Source organism: Camelus bactrianus, chromosome 6 (assembly GCF_048773025.1).
Source record: "Camelus bactrianus isolate YW-2024 breed Bactrian camel chromosome 6, ASM4877302v1, whole genome shotgun sequence".
In the NCBI taxonomy this organism is placed as follows: domain Eukaryota; kingdom Metazoa; phylum Chordata; class Mammalia; order Artiodactyla; family Camelidae; genus Camelus; species Camelus bactrianus.
In genome coordinates, this window is record NC_133544.1 from 83,861,291 (window position 1) to 83,885,581 (window position 24,291).

Below are 24,291 nucleotides of genomic sequence, written 5' to 3' on the forward strand. Positions count from 1 at the left end.
TCAAATTCACTGATATCTCCATTCAGTTATTATCAGGTTAATTTTCAGATACTATATTCTTAAGTTTGAAATTTTTGATTTCATTCTTTTTTTGTAGGTTTTATTTCTCTGCTGAGAATGCTTATCTTCCCATCTTCCCATTCATTTCAAGACTCTTTTATCTTTGTCATGAAGCATGGTTGTAACGGTTATAATAACTCCTTTAATAAAGGAGGGTTTTAAGGGTTTTACTAATAGTTCCAAAGTCTGTATCATCTTAGGATTGGCATTTGTTGATTGTCTTTTCTTTTGAGAACTGGTCATATTTTCATGACTTGTAGTATGCAAAATCATTCTGGATATATTTTGAAATATATATATATGGGGGGAGCTCTGGGTCCTGCTAAAATCCTTAACAGCTTTACAGTTGTTTACAGCACTGGGTTAAGTTCAAGGCCCTCTTGCTGCATCATGAATAAAACTGGAAGTGTTAATTTTTTTAAACACTCGAGACAATTTATAACACCTGAATATGTCTTTAATGTGATAATAATAAAAAGCCATGTTTAATGGAAAAAGGCTAGATGCATTCCCATTAAAACTGGGAACAAGACAAACATCTAACCCTTTTATGACTAAACATTATTTTACATGTGTCAAATAATGATATTCAAAAAAAAAGAAAATAGTAAAGTGTACCAAAAAAACCTCCCACACATTTCTAAGACAAATGCAAAAAAAAAAGAGTATAATAATAACATAAGTATAAAAAAAAAAAAAAAAAAAAACTCAACCACTTTAAAAACTCTCTCCAAGCAATACTTGTTCCACAGAAGCAATCAAAGCCAGAGGTTATCGAATTTGGAGTTTACTCTAAATGTGAGTATAAACCAGAAATTTAGCTTCATTTTTCTTCACATGACTATCCAGTTGACTCAATACTCTTTCCTCAAGAATCCAAAATTCCCAAACTGATTTCAAATGCTGTTTCTATGCCACACTAAGCAGAGTGAGGGAGACCCTTCTCTAAACAAGAGAGACCGGAAGCTCTCTAGTTGGTGCCGTTGTCTGGATCTTCAGTAACAGCTTCTCAAACATTTGCTTCAGCAACTTCTTCCCTTCAATTCACTTTATTAAAACAAAACAAACAAACAAAAATCCTTCCAACGTGGAATACAGAAGAGTGGCTTCTGTTTCCCTGACTGAAATCAAGTGTGGCACCAGAGAAGCCCCCTGAGAGGCTGGTGTTCCAGGAAGGGTCAGCTCTGTCAGATGCTGCTGCAAGCATGAGGAACATGAAATGAGATCAACGTGGCACCATGGAGGTCACTGGGGACCTTAGTGAGAGCAGTTTCATTAAGTGATGCTGATAGGAGACTAGAGTGAGAAGTAGAAATGACAGGGGCAGGCAACCCTTTTAAGAATGTTGGTTATTCAGGTGAAAAGAGAAGCGAGTCAACAGCTAAAGGGAAAAATGAGGTCAAGGACGTCAAAGGATGGAATGTACAAATGGGAGTAATCCAGCAGAGAAGGGGAGATTACTGATGTCTGGCTCTACCAATGCTGGTAGGGTGCTGCCTCTGGCTTCAGTAAGGACTCTGACAGACGGGCACAAGGACACACTGTCAGATTCAGGGCCCTCCTGGGAACCTGAGATAAGTGCTGATTGGAGCTTGCTCTTTTGGGACAGTGAGGTAGGTGGAGGTAGGGGGAAGGCAGCATGTGAATGAAGGGTGCACAAGAAGAAATGTATCCTCTTGTTGGTAGACCCTCATCATCTCTTTTCTCAATCAGTGTGTTTAATAAATGACTGGAGAGACACAAAGAATGCATTACCTTTAAGTAAAACACCAAAAACTGCAAAACTGGAATAAGATCGTCTCTGATCAGAATTAAATTAGAATAAGATAATTCCAGGTTTACATTCATCCTTTACCTCTTCATTACCTTACATATGTTTTTCATTATAAGATAAATGGTACCAGGGCCATGTCATCGTGGGGATACTTATATTTAACTCTTTAAAATTTCTACAAATTCTTACAAGATACCTTGTAGAATATAGGTGAGAAGTTATCATTCTAACCTACTAAGAAAAAAAATCTTAGCTGTTTGAATGAAATAAAACGCATACTTACTCTGAATAATATTTCTTCATTCCATTTTGGATTCAAGGTCTAAAAGACAATAAATATAGTATAACTAAATTTTTAAATATTTTGCTACATAAAAATAAAACATAGTATATTTAAAATTGTTTTGAATAGTGCTGAGTCTAACCTTTTTAATGGTTTTCGTTTGCACACTTGTAAAAATTCCATTCATTGGGTCATACAATGTCACTCTCACATAAGGATCACTGTTAAAATTAAAAAAAGAAGTTAATTGTTGCTTATTCCCAAACTCAGGTTACTCAAACTATAAAAATCACAGAATCTTCCCTGTTAACAATTTCTACAAATTATTTCCTACACTTAAAAGTAAGGGTTCCTTAGGCAGGGGTAAGTAATTATAGTCATTTTTGTACCTTGTTAAAAAGCTAAAATTAAAAAGAAATTTTTGTATAACCCAGTAGAGCAAAGATTTTCTCCTATGTCTTCTTCTAGAAGTTTATTAATTTTAGCTCTTATTAATTTTCTATATTACATGTGGTAAGGAAAAAGTTTCATTGTGTTCCATCCAGATAACCAGCTGTCCTAATACCATGTACTGGAAAGACTACTCTTTCTCTTGAATTACCTTAATGCTGAAAGCAAGTGACCACGTATGTGTGTATATGTGTGTGTGATTTCTACACTCTTTATTCTATTCCATTGAACAATATAACTGTTCTTATGCCAATGCGACTTTGTCTTGAATACCTATAGCTGTACAGAAATTCTTGAAATTAGGTAGCGTAAGCTCTCCAATTTTGTTTTTCTTTCTCAAAATTGTTTTCACTATTCTATGTCCTTTGACTTTCCGTAACAATATTGGAATCAGCTTATCTATTTCTCAAAAACAGCATGCTGGGATTTTGATTGGGATTGTGCCAAATCTACTCAATCTGGAGAGAAATACAACTCTGACAATAATGAATCTTCCAATCCATGAACATGGCTTATTTAATCCATTGATTCAGATCTCCAATTTCCCCCAGCAATGTTTTGTAATTTTTAGTGTACAGTTCTTAAAAATATTTAGTTAAATGTATTTCTAAGTTTTTTATTTTTACACGACTGTAAACAGAGATTTAAAAAAATCATTTCCCAAGTGTTAATTGGTTGATAGGATGTAAAAATACACCAACTAATTTTGGTACATTGACTTTGTATCTTGTGGTCTTGTAGTTTCAGCAGCTTCACTGAAGATTCCTTAGGGTTTTCTAAGTATATGATCAGATTGTTTAAAAATAAAAACAGTTTACTACCTTTTCAGTCTGTATTATTTTTATTTCTTTTCCTTGCCATGTTACATGGCTAGGGCATTCAGTACAGTGTTGAACTGAATATGAAAGCAGACAATCTTTCTTATTACTGAGTTTAAGCAGAAAGCATTCAGACTGTCATCATTGGGTATGATGTCAGCTACTGTTTTCCTCAGAGAAAACCTTAATCAGGTCGAGAACTCCCATCTGTCTCTAGTTTGCTAAGAGTTTTTTTCATGAAAATGGGTGCTGAATTTTGTCAAATGCTTTTTCTGCATTTATTGAAATGATCAGCTTTTTCTTTTATTCTATTGATATGGTAAATTACATTGATTAATTTTCAGATGTTAAACCAACCTTGTATTTTATTATTAGTTTGCTGAGAATGTTCATCATAAAAGGGTGTTGAATTTTGTCAAATGCACTTTCTAAACCTACTGAAATGATCATGTACTTTTTCTTCTGTTCTATATTAATATAATGAGTTACAGTGATTGATATTTTTCAAATGTTGAACAAACCTTGCATTCATAGGAAAAATCCCACCTGGTCATATATTGTTGCTATACATTGTTCAATATAGGGTTATTCAAATTTTCTATTTCTTCTATGATTAATTTTGGTAATTTCTGTCCTTGAGAGATTTTGTCTACTTCATCTAAGTTGTGCATGACTCTTTACTGGCAGAAGTCGTGCACCGTGTTCCTTTTTTGTCTTTTTCATTGCTATAGGATCTATAGCCATGTCCCTGATTTTATTCCCACTTGGTAATCTGCACCTTCTCTCTTTTGCTTTTCATCAGTCTAGTTAAAAGTTTAAAATTTTTATTGATTCCTTCAAGGAACAAGTGTTCAGTTTCAACGATTTCTATTGCTGTTCATTTTCTATGTCACTAATTTCTGCCCTTATCATTATTATTGTCTTCCTTCTACTTACTTTGGAATTAATTTGCTCTTCTTTTTCTAATTTCTTAATTTCAGAACTCAAATCATTCATTTAGATCTTACTCTTTTTCTAAGTTAAGAATTTTAAAACTATAAATTTTCCTCTAAATATTATGTTAACTGAATCCCACAAATTTTGATATTGCTAAATTTTAATTTTTGTTCAGTTCAAAACATTTTCTAATTTATCTTATGATTTCTTCTTTGACCTATAGATTGTTTATAATTTTATTGTTTTATTCTCAAATATTTGGGGGTTTTCTAGATATCTTAATGTTCCCGGTTTCTAACTTAAATCCATTGTTATCAGAGAACATTTCCATATGACTTCAATCTTTTCAAAATTCCTGGGACTTGTCCTACAGCCCTACACATGGTCTGTATTGGTAAATGTACCAAACACCCTTGAAAAGAATGTAAATTTTGCATTTGTTTGATTTACCATTTTCTGGCCCAGCATAATATAGCAGACAGACTCTAGGTAGCTCCTTTTTTTTTTTAAAGATAGCTCGTTTTATCCCCACCTCCTAATGTTCATGCTTTTTGTGTTCCTCTCCTCTTAATGTGGAAAGGACTATGTATCTTAACCAATACATGACAGCAGAAATGACAAAATGTCACATTACAAAAGATTGTAACCAACCATGCTAGGAGACACTCTCTCCTTTGACAGCTTTGAAGAAGCAAGCTGCTAGCCTGTGAGCTACCATATGGAGAAGACCATGCGGCGAGGAACTTAGGGTGGCCTCTGGCTGACAGCCATCAAGAAACTGAAGCCCTCAATCTAGCAGCCTGCAAGGAAACGAGTATTACCAACAACCCTGTGAGCTTGGAAGAGTATGCTTCCGCAGATAAGCTTCAGTCGAGACAACAGCCCTAGCCAATACGTGACTGCAGCTTCTAAAGCAGAAGAAGCAGAGGAGCTAGTTAAACGATGACTTCTGACCCACAGAAACTATGAGATAACAAATGTGTGTTCTTTTAACTGGCTATGTTTGTGGTAATTATGGTTGTGCAGCAATTGATAAATAATATGAATTTACCACGTGCACCTGAAAAGAACGTGTTTTAGTTCATAATACTGTCCAACTTTCTGTTTTCGTTGATTTTTTTCATAGTTGTTTTGTTAACTTCTGGGAGAGAGCTGTTAAGGCCTCCACCTATGATTGTGGAATTTTTTATCTCTCCCTTTAATTCTGTCAGTTTTGCATCATATATTTTAAAGTTCTGTTAGCAGGCACAAATTTGATTTTTTATCTTCCAGATGAATTTATTCTTATATTATTATGAAATACTTCCAAATAATTTTTTGTGTTGGAATCTATTAAAATATCCACGTCTTCATATGCTTACTGTTTGCGTGGCTATTTCTTTGCATTCCTTTTCCTTCAACTTAACTGTGTCTTTGTCTTTTAAGTGCATCATTTACAGACAGCATTTACTTGGGTCTTCTTTTTTATAATAACTTCTATCTCATATTTACCTTAGTCCATTAATGTTTAATGTAATTATTGATATCATTAGATTTGGGTCTTTCAAATTATTATTTGTTTTCTATTCCTCCCTCTCCCCTTTCTCTCTCTTTCTTTTTTGAGCACTCATTCTTCTTTTCCAGGTGTTTTGTTTAATTATTTTATTTTATAAAGAATTTCAGTTTTAAATCTCTATTGGTTTTTAATCTATACTTCTTTACATTATTTTTTAGTGGTTTATCTATGTATTACAATATACACCCTTACTTTTTATTCCACTTACACTTAATATATTATCACTCTACTAAAAATGGTTCATAACCCACACCCAGCCCTGTCCTTTACACTACAGTGGTTATATGTATTCCATCTACATATAATATAAATCCTACAAGACAATGTTATAAATTGGGATATAAATAGGCTTTTGTTTTTTTTTAAATTATGATGAAAAGAGTAAAAAGCCTTTTGTATGTTCCCAGATAATAACTGTTTCTGATGATCTCATTCCTTTCTGAGGATCTGAGTTTCCATTTGATACATCTGGTATCTAGGCTCTTTAGCTGGGAGAATGACCTTTATCTTTTATTATAGTGCAGGTCTGCCAATGATAAAGTCTCATCATTTTCTTTTATCTAAAAATGTTGTTATTTTGTCATCATCCTGAAGAACACTTTCACTGAATTTAGCAGAGAATTTTAGACCGACAGTTGTTATTCTATTGTTCCATTTTCTTCTGGCCTCTACAGTTTCTGGTGAGAAGTCAGTACTCAGTTGAATTATAGGTCCCTTGTGTATAATTTGTCATTTTCTGAGTTTCTTCTACAAGAATTTTTCTTTATACTTGGCTTTCAACAGCTTGACTATTACGTGCCTCAATATGTTCACCCTGGTGTTTAACCTGCTTGGTGTTTTATGATACTATATACATATTTGGGAGAAAAATGTGGCCATTATGTCTTCAAACAATGTTTTGCCTCATTCTCTCTCCTCTATTTCTAGGATTCTAATTACATGTGTGTTACACTGTGTGATATTATCTTAAGTCCCTGAGGCTCTCACTTAAAAAATTTTTTTAAATCTTTTGTTTCTCTCTCATCTCCTACTAGGGAATAACTTTATTGATTTAAGTTCAATTAACTTTCCTCTTCATCTCCATTCTGCTGTTAATTTCATCCAAGAATTTTAATTTCAAATATTCTATTTTCCAGTTCTAGAATTTTCATTTTTTATGGTTTCTATTTTCATTCCTGAGATTTTCTATCTTTTGACTTATTATAAGCATATTTTCTTTTCTCTATGGAGAATGTGTTTCATTTTTCTGGTTTTTAAGCAGATTATATAGTTTTGGATTATATCTTAGATATAATAAATGTTAAGTTGTACAGACTTTGGATTCTGTACTTTCTCTTTGATGAGTGTTTGTTTTATATTTTATTTTATCATGCAATTAATTGTCTTATTTAGATAAGAGCCACAGACTCTGTTTCTTGGGCAGCAACCCTGATCTCAGTTCAAATCTTTTGTCTTTAGCTGAGTTGCTTTGAATTTGCTATCACATGTGTGATTCAGAGTCGGCAAGAAATGCCAGATTTGGTGTGAGAATCTCCTCTCTGGTTCTTTCCCTTCCAGAATCCCCAACTTTGTCATGCTTTCTTCAGACTAAGTCTTCTGATTTCCCAGGCCATGAATATTATACTTTTTCCATGTTCTGATTCCGTGTGGCCTCAGACTAATGAATTAAACTGGGGACTCAGTCAGTGCAACTTCCCCTCCAAACATGGACTCTTCACTAGACTCCACCTGCTCTGTTCACCCCCTACTGCCTTTCAGTTGCTGCCTTTTGTAATATGTTCAGAGTTTATGGTTGCTATCTGCTCAATGGTTAGTCTGTTAGAATTTTACTTCTTCCCAGAAATAGAACTTAATAGTGTATCTTATAACTACCACTCTAAGTTATACTTTTGTCTAATTTCACAAACTCAGTATTTCAGATATCAAGGAATTTAGTAAACTAACTGGAAACATTATTCTACCTCATATAACAGTTTACTAATAATATTATTCAATTGTTCATCTACCCAAAGTTTAGAAAAAACTAATTAACAAACGCAGAGTTTTAAAATTACAACCGAACTTGCCAAACTTACCTAGCTCCCAAGATATCCTTCTTGGCAAGGCCTATTCCAGCAATAACTTTTACTCTCACAATTCGGGAATTTTCCTAAAATGCAAAAATTTATATTTTATTTTCATGTAACTTATAACTTATTTAAGACTTTAAATATATATACCAAATAAGGTAATCAGGACATTAAAATTAATCGGAAGAATCTTTTTCAGGAGTTAATTTGATTAAAAGTTATAGAAAAGAAAATGAAAACTGTATTATTTTTTGTAATGACTTGATGATCTACAAAAAAAAAAAAAGCCAAAAAAAAAAGCCAAAAAAATCATTACAGTAAGTATGAGTTTATCACTGCTTCCAAAAGAATCTAAAGCCAAATTATTGGAACTGATATGAATTTATCATTGTTGCTCTGTACATGAACAACACAAGATTGAGAGCTCATTTGTAATAATTATTTAGACAAGTAATTATTTTTAAAATCCCACTCACTAAACCATATATTAAATAAAACTATAATGTATTAATATTGTAGCATATGAAACATTAAATTTCTGGGCATAATAATACTATTATGAGGTTTTATATAAGAATATCTTACTTTTAAGGGCTACATACTGAAGTATTTAAGGCTAAAGTATGATAAAGTTGGCAACTTACTCTTAAATGGCTCAGCAAATAAAAAGTTAAACATAAGGGTGTGTGTGTGTATAGAAAAAAGGGAAATTAGCAAAAAATTACCAATCCGTCAATCTAGCTGAAAAGTAATTAGGTGCTCATTATACTTTTACTTACTGCTCCCTAAATTTAAAAATGTTCAAAATAAAAAGCTGGGTAAAAAATACTATAAAACAGAATACATACTTCAAAAATTAACAAGTAAGCAAAACTGTTAGATACAGAGACATAAAATTAATAAAAAATGCCAAAAAACTTTATAAAGGATAAAATTTGTAAATTACTGAAGAAAATAAAGAAAACATATACAAATGAAGAAATTTACTATGTTCATGGATGGAACTATTTATTATCTACTTTCTCCAAAATAACTTATAAATTCAATACAATTTCAATTCCCCTCACTGAATTATTTCATATATCTTAACAAATGATTCTAAAGTTCATAAGGGAGAGTGAAAATGAGTAAAGAACTAGACAATAATATTTGATCACTATCTTATACTATATATAAAAACAAATTCCAGATGCATTAAATTCTAAAAGTGGAAAAGAAAACTTTCAAAATTTCATAAGCTATTTTAAAATATTTTTGTCACTGGAGTAGGAAAGGATTAAAAAAAAATACAAACCCTAGTGGAAAAAGCTGTTAGGTTTGACACCAAAATTATGTCTCTTTTGTATGAGAAAAGATGCCATGAGCAAAATGAAAAAACAAAGGGACAAATAGGGTGGAAATATCTAAAATACATACCACTGACAAATTATGATTAAAAGCCAATAAGTGAGATTTAAATAACAAAATACTAGAAATCACAGAGAATGGCCAATAAACACATGAAAAGATCCTCAATTTCACTAATATTAAGACAGAACTCTAAAACACTGTTGGTGGGAGTATAAACTAAAGAATCATTTTGAAGAGATATTTGTCAATATCTACTAAAGTTCTAAATCAATAACCCAGGAATTGCACTTTTAGATATATCCCCTAGATAAACTCTCACTCGTGTACACAAGGCCATAAGTGCAACAGCATTCACAGTAGCATTTATAAGATCAACAAATGTGAAATAAAGATTGCCCAACAGAGAGCAACCTGATTCTGTTCTAAAATTATTCCATCAGCCAGGTGAATAGATAAAGATGTGGTATGTATATACCATGGAATACTACTCAGCTGTTAAAAAGAATGAAATTTTGCCATTTGCTGCAATATGGATGAACCTGGAGGGCACATGCTAAGTGAAATAAGTCAAACAGAGAAAGACAAGTGCTGTATGGTATCACTTATACATAGAACCTAAAAAATACAACAAACTAGTGAACATAATAAAAAAGAAGCAGACTTACAAATATAGAGAACAAACCAGTGGTTACCAGGGGAGAGGGGTGGGGGAAATCATAGGAGTAGGGGAGTGGGGGGCATAAACTATTGGGTATAAGATAGGCTCAGTGATGTATTCTACAACATGGGGAATATAGGCAGTATTTTGTAATAACTGTAAATGGAGAGTAACCATTAAAAACTGTATAAAATTTTTAAAAATAATAAAATTATTCCATTAACAAGTAGTAGATCATATTCCTTTCTGAGGAGAGGTCTGGGTAGGGGAAATATACGTATTATAGGGTATTGACCGCAATCTTCTTCCATTTCTAAATACTTAGAACCTCCCTTGTTTCTGGAGGTTTCAATGAAATATGATAACAGAAGAATTCTATGAGCTCCAAAGCCCAGATGACAAATTCAGATAACACAAAAATTCTTGACTAGTGATGCCAGATAAAATACAACTTTCCACCATCACCAAATATAATTAAACACATTGCTGATCTTGCAAGAAAGAAGGGAAATCCTCAAATATCAAATAAAAATAGATTTGAAAATCAGAGAGGAAAACATAAGCTGAAATTTCAGTTTTCTACAGGGATTGATTCCCCAAAATCTGAAGAGATTTATGAAACTACCAGTTTTTCCTGGAAAGTCACTGAATAATCAGGCCAATTAAAATACTCTATTGGCCGTAACAGCCAAATTCTCCTATATCAGTTGACTGGGAAGAGGCTATACTTTATTAAGTAGGTACTAATCTCCAAAACTGATTCTGAAAATTAGAAATCTTCTCTGTGATGACTTCATAAACAAATACAAACTTTTTCAAGTGGTAAAGCATAATCAAAAGGGAACTATGTTCAGTATCTTCTAGTAACCTATAATGAATACGAATATGAAAACAAATATGTGCATGCATATGTATGACTGAAACATCATGCTGTACACCAGAAACTGACACACAGTAAACTGACTATACTTCAATTAAAAAAACATATACAATAAAAGTTGTTAAACAAAAGTGCCCTCAGCAACTAATGTTATTTGATAATCTTCTCCTTTCTAAGTGCAGACGAGTGTTTATAATTTGTACATGACCTTAGCTGAGGAAAGAAATTACTATACTCTTCTAAAAGAGTTAATCCATAATTGTGACGCTCCTGATTTAAAAACCATCCACACTACTATACTCCACTGAAACTATCCCCTAGAAGTCTCCTGGAGGAAAAGGTAACAGGCATTAATTAAAAACAATTTCAGGGACTAGCTTACTCAAAGGCACAGACATTTAACTTTTAAACCTTATCCTTACATTTTCCACCACAAAAATGAGAATGATTTACTTTAGATGCTGTGGTTACATGATGTAAACTTACATTGATTTAAGAGTCTTTCAGAAAATTAAGTAAGAAATGCCACTTATTTTCATATTTGCATTCATTTAGCTTCATTTTGTAAATTTATGCTAGAAAATTGTCCAAACTGGTCCCTTCAACCACATGCATAAACAGAGATCGTATCTCACATCATCTTTGAAAATGATGGAGAACATTAATACTGCAACTAGAGACATAGCTCTCCAGTAATTTCAGAATCCTGATGCTAAAAGTACTATTAACAGAAATCTGAGGAGTACTCAGTGAGTCAAAAAGAAACAAAAAATTAAACATCTTTTCTTAATCAAAACGGAGACACTATCCTCAAACAGACCAGAGCTCTTCACTAAAGCTGGAACTTTCTCCTTCCACTCCTAAGAGAGCTTTGTTGGTTTTTGAAAGTGAAATGGAAAGGTTGTAAATTGTAGGCCAAGCTGTGTGGCTTTTCTCTATGACAGGGAGAAACACAATGGTAATGTGTTATCTATGCAGGCGGCTTCAGTAATTAAAAGCTGCTTTCCAAGGGCTGAAATTTTCTCTACAATTCATGAAAAGAGCTACTAACTACTCCTTAATCTGTCAACTCCACCCCTTAAAAAACCAGAAATAGGAAAGGCAGAGCTTTAAGTCTTTCTATCTCTCACAGGCCTTGGGAGAATTTCTGTTACTTCCTTCATCCTTCTCCCCTCCTTCCATTGCCCACCCCACTAGTCTACTTTTTTAAAAAGATATATCCTGTGTTTACTTCCCTCTGAGTTTTTATACTTGATCCCCTCTGCCTGGTGTATTCTTCCCCATCCCCTACCCCTTCAGTGTAAAGTCCTACATTGTCTGAGCAGATTCCTTAGAAATCATTAAAAATATAATTATTAATATTATTTATTGACAGAAAGTAATTATAATGTTAATTGGAAAAATCAGGATACAGAATGACATCTATTCTGTGATAATTCCGTAAAACATGCATGCAGATGGATAAAGACTGGAAAGAAATATGGAACAAAGAAAATAGCTACTCAATAATGAGATGATGAAGGTTTTGTTTTACTTCTTAAACTTTTTACAAAGTAAAATTTTTTTCATAAAAAAAGTTCTGTTCTTTCTTCAAAGTCCAAATGCCATGTTTTCTAAAAGTCTTGACTCATGTCAAACCCCTTCTCTTTGCAAGAGACTCAATCATGTAGCATCGACTACATGCTATCTTGAATCTGAGGCAATAAGCTAGATGCTTTTCTCCACTATTAAAATTGTGAGATTTTTGAAGCCCAAGAAACATCTTTTTGTTATCTTTGTACCTTCTATAGGAACCAGCAGAATAGCTGGGACATAACAGGGGCTGATAAATTCTTGATTAACAACCCTTTTCTGAAGTAGCTGCAAGTAGGAATAAGGTACCAAATTAAAAGTGAGGGAAAGTCTGCACAAACAGTGAGCCCTCGGCCCCCTTCCCTACTTAGGTCCAAGAAAACTGGCTGCCTGACCTACACCCACCAAACAAAAGATCAGAAGACTTCTTTCTGAGGATACTGAGGGGGGCAGGGGGGAAAACACTCTATGTGAGAATCCCACAATGAAATGGGAGGTTCAGATCATTCTACTGTGAAATACTCTAGTCAACAGTACTGTCCACTCATAAGGAGGGCATATGTCAGCCAATGAGGGAAAAATTGGGAAAAAGAAGACACGAAATTAAGGAAACAGTGGATCCAACACAGAAAAGCGATCCAGAGAATTCTCACAATGATGGCAAGTGGAATCCTGCAGATAACGGCTATCCAACAGGTGTAGCGTGCAGGCAGTTCATAGGGAATGTAATGTAGCAGAGGCTGTCTCCAACAAGTATGCAGAGAAGGGACTGGATAGCATTCGTATATGGGGGTTGTGTGTGTGTGTGTGCGAGCACGCACGTGCGCATGCATAGAAACACACTGAGTAGTTTCAAAGCTCTTTCAGTTTGCAATTTAATTTGTGATAGCTATATGGAAAATGAAAGCAAACATAAATGGTAAGTAATTATAACTACGGTATGATGGTTCAGATGTGAATAATAGTGTAATTACAAAGTGCAATAATATAAATACTAAATACTTAACAAAAAAATTGCTAGGGTGGGAGGAAGGGATGCATTTTTTAAAAAAATTTTTTAAGCAATAAATGCTATATAACTTCAGATAACCATATTTTCCAAATTAATACTGGAACCTAAGGTTTGATGGCAGTTTTCTTCCTCTGGTGTGTAAATTTACCTGAGACGTTTTACAAAAACATAAATGTTAGATCACCTTTACTGAAAACTAAACAAAATCAGAGCCACCCTAGTAAAGGTGGAGTATATATATGATTGCTATGTATTTGCTATGGATGGTCAAAATTCCTCTGGAGTTTCCGGCAGGAATAACCACGATACATTAAAATACCCAGAACTCTTAGATTTAGGAGAGAGTAGTGACTCTCAAAGTCTATTCCCTGAACCAGCAGTATGAGCATCACATGGGAATTTGTTAGAAACTCAAATTTTCAGGCCCTGAACCTACTGCATCAGACACTCTGTGGTGGGGCCAGTTTGAGCCTTGGTAAGAGATGGAAAGTGGTCTTCAGCCGAGAGGTTACTAAATGTCCTCTGAAGCTCTAGCACTTCTGAAAAAAGTCTGATTTAACAAACTCTCCAGGTAATTGTGAAGGATACTAAAATTTAGAACCACAGGAAAAGAGCGTGAGTATAAGGAAGGGAAGTGCTGTAGTTAATTAGCGCAGCTGTGAGAGTATTCCTCATTTTAAAACTGCAACTTTTTTATTCAGTCAGTACAACAAAACTTCCAAAAAAGCAACTCATCGTTACCTTACATTTTAACACTACCTTTAAATATGGCAGCACCATATATATGCTTATTTATACACAAAATATCTCTGAAAGGAAACACATCAAGTTGATATCCTGTATTTGTCGAAAACATAATTTCCACAAAAAAAGATCTGTAGATGAATGTTCATAGTAGGTTTCTCTATAACTGCCTAAACTTGGAAACAACTGAAGTGTCCATCAAAAGGAGAAATGGATAAACCTCTGGAAAATTGCGACAATGGAATACGACTCAGCAATAAAAAGAATGAGCTACTGATATAAACAACCACATGACTACTTTGAAAAACATTATATTAAACAAAAGAAGTCAGACACAAAAAAGTACATACTGTATGATTTCACTTATATAAAGTTCCAGAACTGGAAAAATGAATTCATGGCAATAAAAAGTTGCCCAGGAAGACTGAAGGAGGGGAGGTGAGTGGAAGAGGACCCAAGGAAACACTCTGGAGTAATGGAAATAGGCTGTATCTTAATTGGGTTGTTAGCTATAGATTTTGTTGAAAACCACTGTACATCAAATTGTTCATTAAGATCTGTGCAATTCACTAACTGTACTCCTTCCTCCTCCTGTCTGGAAAAAAAGTGAAATAAAGACATTTTCAGACAAAAACAAAAACCAGGAAAGTTTATTACCAGGAAACAGTCACTGAAAGAAATTCTACAGAATGTACTTCAGGCAGAGAAAAAGTCATCCCAGATGGAAAGCCAGAGACGCAGGAAGAAATGAAGATAAAACATGCAAAGAAAATGTTAAATACATGAGGGAAAAAATTTATGAAAAAAATAGTAACAATGTTAATGATGAGGATGATGGTGTGTGTGTAACAATGTTAATGATGAGGATGATGGGGGTGTGTGTGTGTGTGTTTGTGTGTAGGCTCATGTAGGCATTTAGTGAGTTTCCCTTCCACTTGGGATCCAATTCAAAATCCTTAATAAACAGCCTTCAGGCCCCACCTGACCAGATTCTGCTTTCCTTTCCTCTCCAGATTCTTTTCCTGACACCAACCGTCTTTCTCCAACACTGGAGCCTTCTCTGTGTTCTTGTCCATTTCATCTTTTGCACACAGTTCTATTTACCTGGAAGGCTTTTTTGCCCTCCTAGGCAACTTCTATTCATCTTTATGTCCTCAGCCTTTCCTCACACTCTCTACCCTCCTCCATACAAGATTAATTCACTTTCTTCTGTTAAATACTTTCATCTTATACTCCTTTTCCTTCATAACATTTATAACAACATTAGTGTGTGATTATATATTTAATGTCCCTCTCTCCCTCCAGGCTATAAATTCAGTAAAATCTGTTGTCCACCACTATAACCTCATGACTTGACTCAAGTGCCTTACACATAGCAGGTGTTCAACAAATATTTGTTAAGCAAATACAGAATTCAGGCACTTCGGAGGTCCACCTAAAAGTTCTAACAAAAATAGGCAGAAGATATGGAAGAACATAAGACCAGTTACAAATGAATTCTGCACATGCTCCATTCATCATCTTCCTGAGAAAAAAAACCTATTCTGTTCAATTCTTTTATTTGAGCAACTATTTGCAGCAGGACATTGGAAAGACCACACCTTTGGTACTAAAGGGTTCTGGGTTTCAATTCCAGATTCACTACCTTCTGGGAGTAAGTCCTTGAGCAATCTCAGATTTCCTATCCATAAAATGGGGATAACACCAACTGCTTTTGCAAAACTGTTGTGACAATTACAGCCAAAGTATGAGAACACAGAACCTGGAACCCAGCAAATAGCAAGCATTCAGTTAAAGGCAGCTATGATTATATTTCAATTGACTCTTACTCTGAAGGAAGACATTTTCATTAAAGCATCTATATGCACTGACATGACTGTTCACGTTACTTTCTTCTTCACCCCAACATGTCTCACACAGGGAAAGCCAGACATCTGGGTCAGGTCACAAGGCTATAATGTTGGGCTACAGACATTTATTCCACAAAAGCCTTATCAAAACTTTTTTCCATTTTTTTTGTGCTGTGTCTTTCTCCTGGCATCTATCTGTCAACCTCCTACCCTCTCCACTTATTTATCCACTTAAAACTCTGACAGGGTTGAGAAGGCAGCCAGACTAAATGGAAGCTTTGAGAAGGAAGAGATCAGTAACATCGAATCAGTAGAACAGTGGGTTTAGCAATTCAAATCAGCAATCTTACATGTCTCCAGGCACTGTAGAATATTCTGAGTACCAGATATAGCCAGGAGATAGGAGCATCAGCTGATTTAAATACCCCACTCTGACAGATGTCACAAAATTATGCCAAATAACCTGTAAGTGACAGGGCCAGAATTTTAACCTAGGCAAATTCCATTTTCTATACCGCTGCTCACCCTGAATGATGTATTATAAAGGTGCCTTAAAGATTCTATTCTTGTGTGATATATGAATTGCTAATAGTTAACCGTTAGAAAAAAAGTACTCCCTTCTCTTCTATTTTCTTCCTGGAGCAGAGGGGTCAATGGCCGGGCTACTTTAGGCAGAGTTTGTGGGGAGGAGGAGTCTCATGGAGGTGCATGGTCAGCGTGCTCACCAGCATGGAGCACTGAGGGAAGGGGGAGGTGCCATACACAGAGGCTTCAGTAGCATGCCCACTGGCCTGGGACTCGGAGGACAGGGAGAGAGTGGTGCATGGAGATGCGACAGCAGTACTCCCACTGGCACCCAAGGATGCAAGGAGCTGAAAGTAGGGAACAGAAGAGGCAAACAGAGGTGAAACCTGCATGACTGGGAAAACAGTCACACCAAAAACATAAGTACATGGATTGAGCAAATAAGTGAATATAATGAGGATAATAAAAGTCAGAATTTTCATTGTTAGAGAAGAAAGAACCCTGATGTATTAGATCTGAATTGGAAACACTGGTATGAATTAATGATTTTCAAATATATGTATACAGATTGATACAGAAATAGCTATAGATTTATGTGTTCACTTATATATGTATATGTGTACAGTACACGAACACTTTTTAACTCTCTTTGCTGAAACTGCTGAAGAGAAATAACATCCAGTAGCAATGAGCATACCATACACCCTGATCTTGGCTTCTAAAAACCATTTCCTACTAAATGTAAACAGTGTTCCTAGGAGAAACAGCTGATTCCAGACAGTGCTGGCCCAGGCAAAATACAAAATACAAAATACAAGCATCTTCTGCCAGAAAAGTAATAAAGAATTTCAAAGAATGACGAAGACTTGTCCCAAGAACACAGGAACCTCCTTGAAAGGCTCTGAGGAAAACCTCCACTGGCCAAACTGAGATAATTTGAACCATAAAATAGTCAATGATAGCAATTAATTACAACTTACTGAATGAGGTGGGACTGTACAAGTCTGCTATAACTAAACAAATGGACAAATAAATGGAGGAGAAAGGGAAGGCTCTTCTTACACAAGATGGAAGTAAAAGACAGTAGCACTTGATTCAGGTGGAAGCCATCAGTGGACACTAAAGCTGGTGGATGGAGAGCTGATGAATGAGAGGACACTGGCATAATCTCTGACTATGTCCCCACCAAATATAAAGGGAAAATGGTGACATTACCAAGAAGAAACCTGGCAGACACCAAAATTACCAACCAATCAAGGTTATCGTCCACGGTGATGAGACAAGCCAAAATTCTGTACCCCTAGATGTGACATACTGAGAAGAACACAGCACCATCCCCATGACTCCCACTCAAAAAAGTGTGGCCCTGACATGATCATGAGGAAACAGGAAACAGATCCAGGCTGAGGAACATCTTACAGGTTGTACAGCCTGGACTCCTGAAAACTGCCAAAGATAAGGAAGACTGAGGAGCTGACACGGATGACAAAAGACTGAAAAGACATGACAAGTACATGCGATGTGTGCTCCCTCCTAGATGAGATCTTGGACAGGAAAGGAAAAAGGGAAATTATCAGAACACTTGTCAAAAACTGAATGGGATGTCTGGATTGGATGGTAGTGTTTCAACAATGTTGATTTCCTGGCTTAGAGGGTTGGATGGCTGTTATGTATAAAAGTCTTCTTGTTTTAGGAAAATACACACTAGAGTATTCAGTGGCGATGGGGAATCATGTCTGCAGTTTGCCCTCAAATGGTTCAAAAAAAAGACCAATGAAAATGGCAAAAAGGGTTATGGACCAATTGTGAAATATCAACAGGTGAAGAACCTGCTTCAGAGGCCTTGGTGTTCTTTGTGTTGTACTTCCAATTTTTCTGTTCATTTAAAATGATGAAAAAGCAAATTATTAAAAATGAACTATATTTACCTACTTCTTTGTTCCCATGGAAACCCGCGAAAAATACTTCAGAATGCTGCTGGAATCAGAGAGCTGCAGAAAAGCAGTGATGGCAAAAACAACACGTGAAAGACTGGGTCAGATACAGATGCAGCTGCTGTGCACACTGTGCTTCTCCTTTGAGCGCAGTGAACAGAGGTTTGGGAACTTTGTTCCCAGGCTCGGTATGATGCCAGGGCAGGCAGGGTCTGCTTCCACTCGGTGTTAGTGGGTCTAGAAGCATCAGAATATGCACTTCTCAGTTACCCTGTTGTTTATGCATTGTTGCAGCTGTCACCATCAGAGGCATCCATACTTCTGTATGTGCAAATCGTACTCTCAGACCGGCAGTGGAGACTCAACCCTTTCCTCTTTATTTCCTTCCTTTTTTCCCTTGTCTCAGTCAGGTTTCAGTTGTAGGAAACAGAAATTACTCCGGAAGGTTTAAGAGGAAAGGAGCTCATATAGGGAATTAGGTGCTTCCAAAATCTTTAGAGAAGCTGGAGGGTAGGCTGTAGGCTGTGCCTCCAGAGGACCTAGAACACCTCAGAACTGGCCTACCCTGGAAGCTGCCACCTGTGCCCAAGGCAAAAAGGCAGGTAATCAGGACAGAGCCACCACCAGATCTGTTGACTTTAAGAACATACCCAATCTCGACATCAGAAAGCTGTCACCACCACTACTTCTGTAACTTCCTATCCATACTCGTAAGACAAGTTACCAGATACTGAAACACCTGTGCAGAAAAACGCAATGTCTACATGACCAAACTTGCCAACAGGAAAAGAACAAGAAAAAAAAGAAGTTCCGCCCCATTTCATTTCCACCTTCCCTCAACTAGGCGCACCTAACTGGGAAACCTATTTCATACCCCCTTTCCAGAATTTCAAGTGCAAAAGAATTTGGGAAACAAGGTGTTTCTACCCTGTATCTACCACACTCTTCATCACAGATGAGTGAGAGTTATCCTCTACTGTTGATCCCAATAGGCCGGCAGAGCAAATTTGGTATAAATTATCGTACATCACTGGCTCAGTTTGTTTGTTTTAATGGCAAAATTCTGTACGTAGAGCCAGGATCATCTCTCCTGAAAGACACGTGTATGTGGACAAAGAGCAAAAACTCACTGGTAAGTGACAGAGAGGTATGAGGACCTAAATTTCTGCATACTTCAATACTAGTGTGTTCCCACAGTGTGACTCAGAGGCTATTCAGCACATACTGGTTAAATTACAATTCTCTCACCATCTTCTATCCCACGTCTATTCATTTTCTTCCTTGTTTCAGTTTCAAATTTAAAATAAGAATCATCACTTCTTGCTGTAATAGAAGAGCTATCTCACTTTCAGTCAATAGCAAAAGGCTGCCTCATCTCAGACTAGTCTGTGATAGAAAATGACATAGCTGCAATGTTTTTCTTCTTAAAAAAAGGTAAGGAGAGCGGCTTTTCTAAGCCCTCTTTTACTTCTGTGATGGACCAGAAAACTAATGGCCAGGGATAGTGGTGAGATGGCAATCTCTACCAGGAAACAAGTGATTTTTGTCTTTCCCACGAGACTATGAGCCCCTGACAAAACAGGCGGACGCCGTTTTTCTCTCTCTGTGTCCCTGGTCCCCTAGCATACTGCATGACACAGAACAGACACCAAAAAAACGTCAGTTGATGATGAATAACCCAAATTACAATGGAAGAAGTGGAAGACGACACTTCATCATTCCGGCTCTTATCTTTCTATCTCACTCTCTTCCTCAGCGTGGACAAAGGGAACAGAGGGAGCTGGAAGGAAATTCGAGTCATGAGACTGACACCTGGGACCCCCAGCCCAGAGAGGGCCCCACACTGGGACACTGCCCAGAAGTACAAATCCTTCAGCCAGTTCAGGAAAATCTCAGTTTAAAGGGTGGAGTTTCTGGCCGGTAGCCCCAGTTGCTTACTGACCACCCACTGGCTGCCACGATTCGTTTTATCTCAGCTGGGCAGAAGAGTGATGTGAGAAGCAGAAAACTGAAAATACAGATTTGTACCAAGAGAGGGACAGGTAGTGAATGATACCTCTGGCAAGATGCTGTCTATGATCAATCGGCTCTGCTGGAAAGGAGTGAGATTGGAAATGTGGAACAGCAGAGCCCACCAGGGAAAGAAAGTCCAAGGCCAGCCTCATCTGGTTGGATGCCAGCTTGAGATGATCCGCATTGGACAGCTTACTGCAGCAAGCAGGGAGACCAGACTGGTAAGAAGAAAGCTCTCATAGGTTCAACACCCCATTCTTTTCCTCCGATCGCTTCCACAGAACAATTATGGGAGAGGAGCTAGAATATTATCTTTAGCCATCACTCTGACTCTTGTTTCTGAGGGACTGCCACCACTCTCCACCACCACTTTTCTTCTCTTCTGGTAGCAACCACTAAGAAATTAAATTCTAATTGCATCACATAATCATTCCCAAAATACTCTGAGATAACGTGCCTGCATCAACAAGTTGCCCGCTGTTTATAAGCCAAGAACTCTCAAGAGAAATGTGAGACACTTTGTAAGACATTTGAAGATACCAAGTTACTAAGAGAAGGCACTACTACAACATTGTTAGAAAATTTAAGCAATCAATCTAAATTAGGCTGAAGGATTTGCAGTTAATTGGGTCTAATCTTGATAACAGGTACACGTGACAGCTTAGTCAATCAGCAAGAATGCTTACATTTTCCCCACAAACTGAACGAGTCTCTGTTAGACTCGATAGCCATTTCATCTTCCACCCATTCCCATTTTTGAGACAATCATCAAGAACACAGGGAAGCCACATCTCATTTAAACTGGAACTGCTCTTCCCAAATGGCCCTATTTTTAATAAGCATAAGGCATAATAACCAGAATAAGTTAGTTAGCTGACAAGAGACAGTTTCGCCTTCTCAAATCACAGAAGTTACCTTTGAGTGAAGAGCTGTGAGAAGTTCATAAAGGTGTTTACGCTTTTTTGGCTTAGTTTTGTAAATATGAAGACCAGTGAAACACAGCGTGAACTTTGCACACTTGACACTTGTTGCTAAATTGAAGATTTAAAAAAATCTGTCTGATTGCCCACCCCCGTCTCCTGGTAGGGAGTTAAAAAGGATTTCAGATGAAAGAAAAAAACCCAAACAGCTAATGACAATGCACTTGGAAGTCTTCAGGTCAAAGTTCAGAAAGTTAAGCCCAACGGGCCCCGGCCAGAGCAGGCTAATCAGCAGCCGGGATGCCAAGCTCCAGGGAAAGTCGCCCCACCCCACCCCCGGAGCTCACGCACACTTGGCGGGGGGTGGCAGGAAGGGGCCGGCGGGCTGCTGCGCGAGCCCCCGCGCACTCACGCCGCCGGCTGCCTAGCCCCCCGCCTCATCACTTCCTGAGGGGAGCTGACAAGGAAGGCGGCGGCTTCAGCGAGGAGAGGGGTGTGGAGTCCACAGGCTCGCGAAGAAAACGGGGCTCCCTAAAGCAACCGCCCCCTCCCCGCCAGCCCGCGCGCGCCGGGCTGCCCCCGAGGTCCCCACGATCCCTGGCGCGCTCCCGGGGCTCGCGCAGAGGGAGGAAGGCGCTGACAGCCCACCCTCCGGCCGCCGCCGCCTCCTCAGGTCCGACTGATGGGCAGCGCGATGGGAAGCCCGCCCCGCAACCCCGCGGCCCCGCGACCCCCGCACCTCGTCCTCCGGGAGCCCGAACACCTCCACCGCGCAAGTTGCCATTTCCGAATGGTTCCAACAAACCGGACGCGCTCGCCCCCACCCAGAGTGGGAACTGCGGTGAGGAGGAGGAGGAGAGGGCGGAGGCGGGAGGAGTTGGAGGAAGAGGGGGCGGCGCTCCCCGGGCCGCAGCAGCGCCCCCGGCGGCCGGCCGGCGCTAGTGGCGCGAGGAAGCGGGGCGGGGCGGGCGCGGGAAGCGTGCGCGGTAGGAGGGCGTGCGTGGTGGGGCTCGGGTAGGAGGGGCGCTCGCGGCGGGGGCGCGCTTTCCGCCTCCGCGCCGGGAGGATGGTGGCCGACTCTCCCGCCTCGGGGAGCCGGGCAGCCCCAGGCAGCCCCAGGGAACTGCGCCAAGCTGGCAGTGGAGGCCGGGAGCACGGCCGCCCTTCCCCTGGGAAGGCAAGCTGCGCCTCGCCTCAGCAAGTCTCACTGAGATCCGCCGCAGAACTCGGCCTCTGACTAGCCGCCTGCGACCCGGGGCGCTTAATCTTAGCCTCTCCACGGGCTTAAACATCAGACCGCCTTTTCGTCGGTCCAGGCTGCAGATTCCAATAGAAGCTGGACCTTGGGACCGTCGGGTCCAGCCGGAGAGCGGCAGCAAATGGGGAGGCGTGAAGGGAATCTCATCATGCTTGGACTCAGGATCTGAAATTCTCTTCCTGTGATTTGTAAACACGGTGCCAATTAATATTTCCTGTCATATGGTATGTCCATCTTTAAAGCCTACCCATAACGTCCAGCTGCCAGTCTTAACCCTATAAATCTGCTTAGCTAAGGAAGCCTTGATCTGCAGCACCACTGGAAGGTAGTGAAGAAGGGGGAAATAAAATAAACTGGGACCTCCGGTGCTGTGCAATAATACGCTTATTTTATAGTCATGTCTGATGGGTTCAGATAGTTCCACAATCACAGGAAGTCCCCCACCAAATAAAGCACCCATAAAAGAGAATGGGGAATAACGAGCACTCATTGTCTAAGCCAGGATTAATCTCTTGCTCTTTTCCTACAGTTGCAGAAAGTTGTGTAACTCTAGAGTCTGGAAATCTAATTTAAATTTTCCTTAAGGAATCCAGAATAAACAATTTTAAGTGCTGAAAGGGGAACAAGACTATAGCCCATATTATTGGTTTGTTATATAAGATTTTGTTGTACTTTATGTTTGGCAGGGTGCATTTAATTCATATTATGTATCAGAATTCTATTAATATACTATCCAAATTTTATCATCTGTATTAGGGAGAAAGAGGTGGCAGTTAAGTAAACACGAGTGCAAAATTCCAGAATGCTCAGGAATTGTTGGCTTAATTAAAAATCTCTCATAGATTAATTTCTTTGTTTTATAAACTGTCACATACTTGTGTTTTTTAGTAGGCTAGGAATAAAATAATCTGAAAATATTCAGTATGCCCTTTTATTTGGGAAACAATACTTCTTCCTAAAATCTCTCTGATACACATTTTTATGTTTAACTTTAAGTAGGACATTTGTGTCATTTTAGGGCATTGTTTCAAAGGTATAGAAACAGCTTCCATCCTCCTACTAAAATTTAATGAATGGATGAGAAGTGTACACACAATGTAAAACTGGTAATAAAGTCAACCAGAAATCCCAGTAATTTATGTAGTAAAGCACCAGCTCTTATAGGCAGTAGGCAACAATGAAGATAATTCCAAAGACCGCTAATTTGACTGATGATTTCTTATTCCTTCCCTGTGGATCCAAAATGGTAATGAAGAATTAAGCAGGCAGTTACTGACATATGGTGAACTACAGTAATTGTTATTTCTCAGCCAACAGCTAGGAGAGGCCCAGTGCAGCTAGTACCTGGAATTATGAGGACGTTCAAATAGAGAAGGTGGTATCAGCTGGTGGTCTAGTAACCACCACTACCATGGAGAAAGCTGTGTGGAATGAGAAATCCCTCTTTAACTGGACATATTGTTCAACTGGGTGGTATACTCAAGAAGGTTTTTTGCCCACCTAGACTGCTTTCAATTGAGTTCATGTTGATTTGACTTGAATAACTAAATGTATAACCAGGTAAGAGGCATGTATGAAGAATGTGACATTGTGCATAATAACTTGTTCCAAGCCTCACACCCCTGCTAGG

General features: G+C 38.0%; 1 protein-coding gene across 2 annotated transcripts in view; it reads right to left on the reverse strand.

The window, feature by feature from the left end:
• The window catches only part of NEDD4 (NEDD4 E3 ubiquitin protein ligase), a 123,543-nt gene that overhangs the window by 93,479 nt on the left and 5,773 nt on the right, over positions 1–24,291 (reverse strand). The window contains exons 1-4 of one of the 2 annotated variants that reach the window (XM_074366167.1): positions 22,143–22,311; positions 7,952–8,025; positions 2,260–2,338; positions 2,118–2,156 (exon numbers count right to left, since the gene is read on the reverse strand). In XM_074366167.1, coding sequence (XP_074222268.1) covers positions 2,118–2,156; positions 2,260–2,338; positions 7,952–8,025; positions 22,143–22,187 — 237 coding nt within the window. In that variant the 5' untranslated portion in view covers positions 22,188–22,311. Of the gene's footprint in view, positions 1–2,117; positions 2,157–2,259; positions 2,339–7,951; positions 8,026–22,142; positions 22,312–24,291 lie in introns of those variants that run through there. The other variant, XM_074366168.1, reaches the window with a different exon arrangement.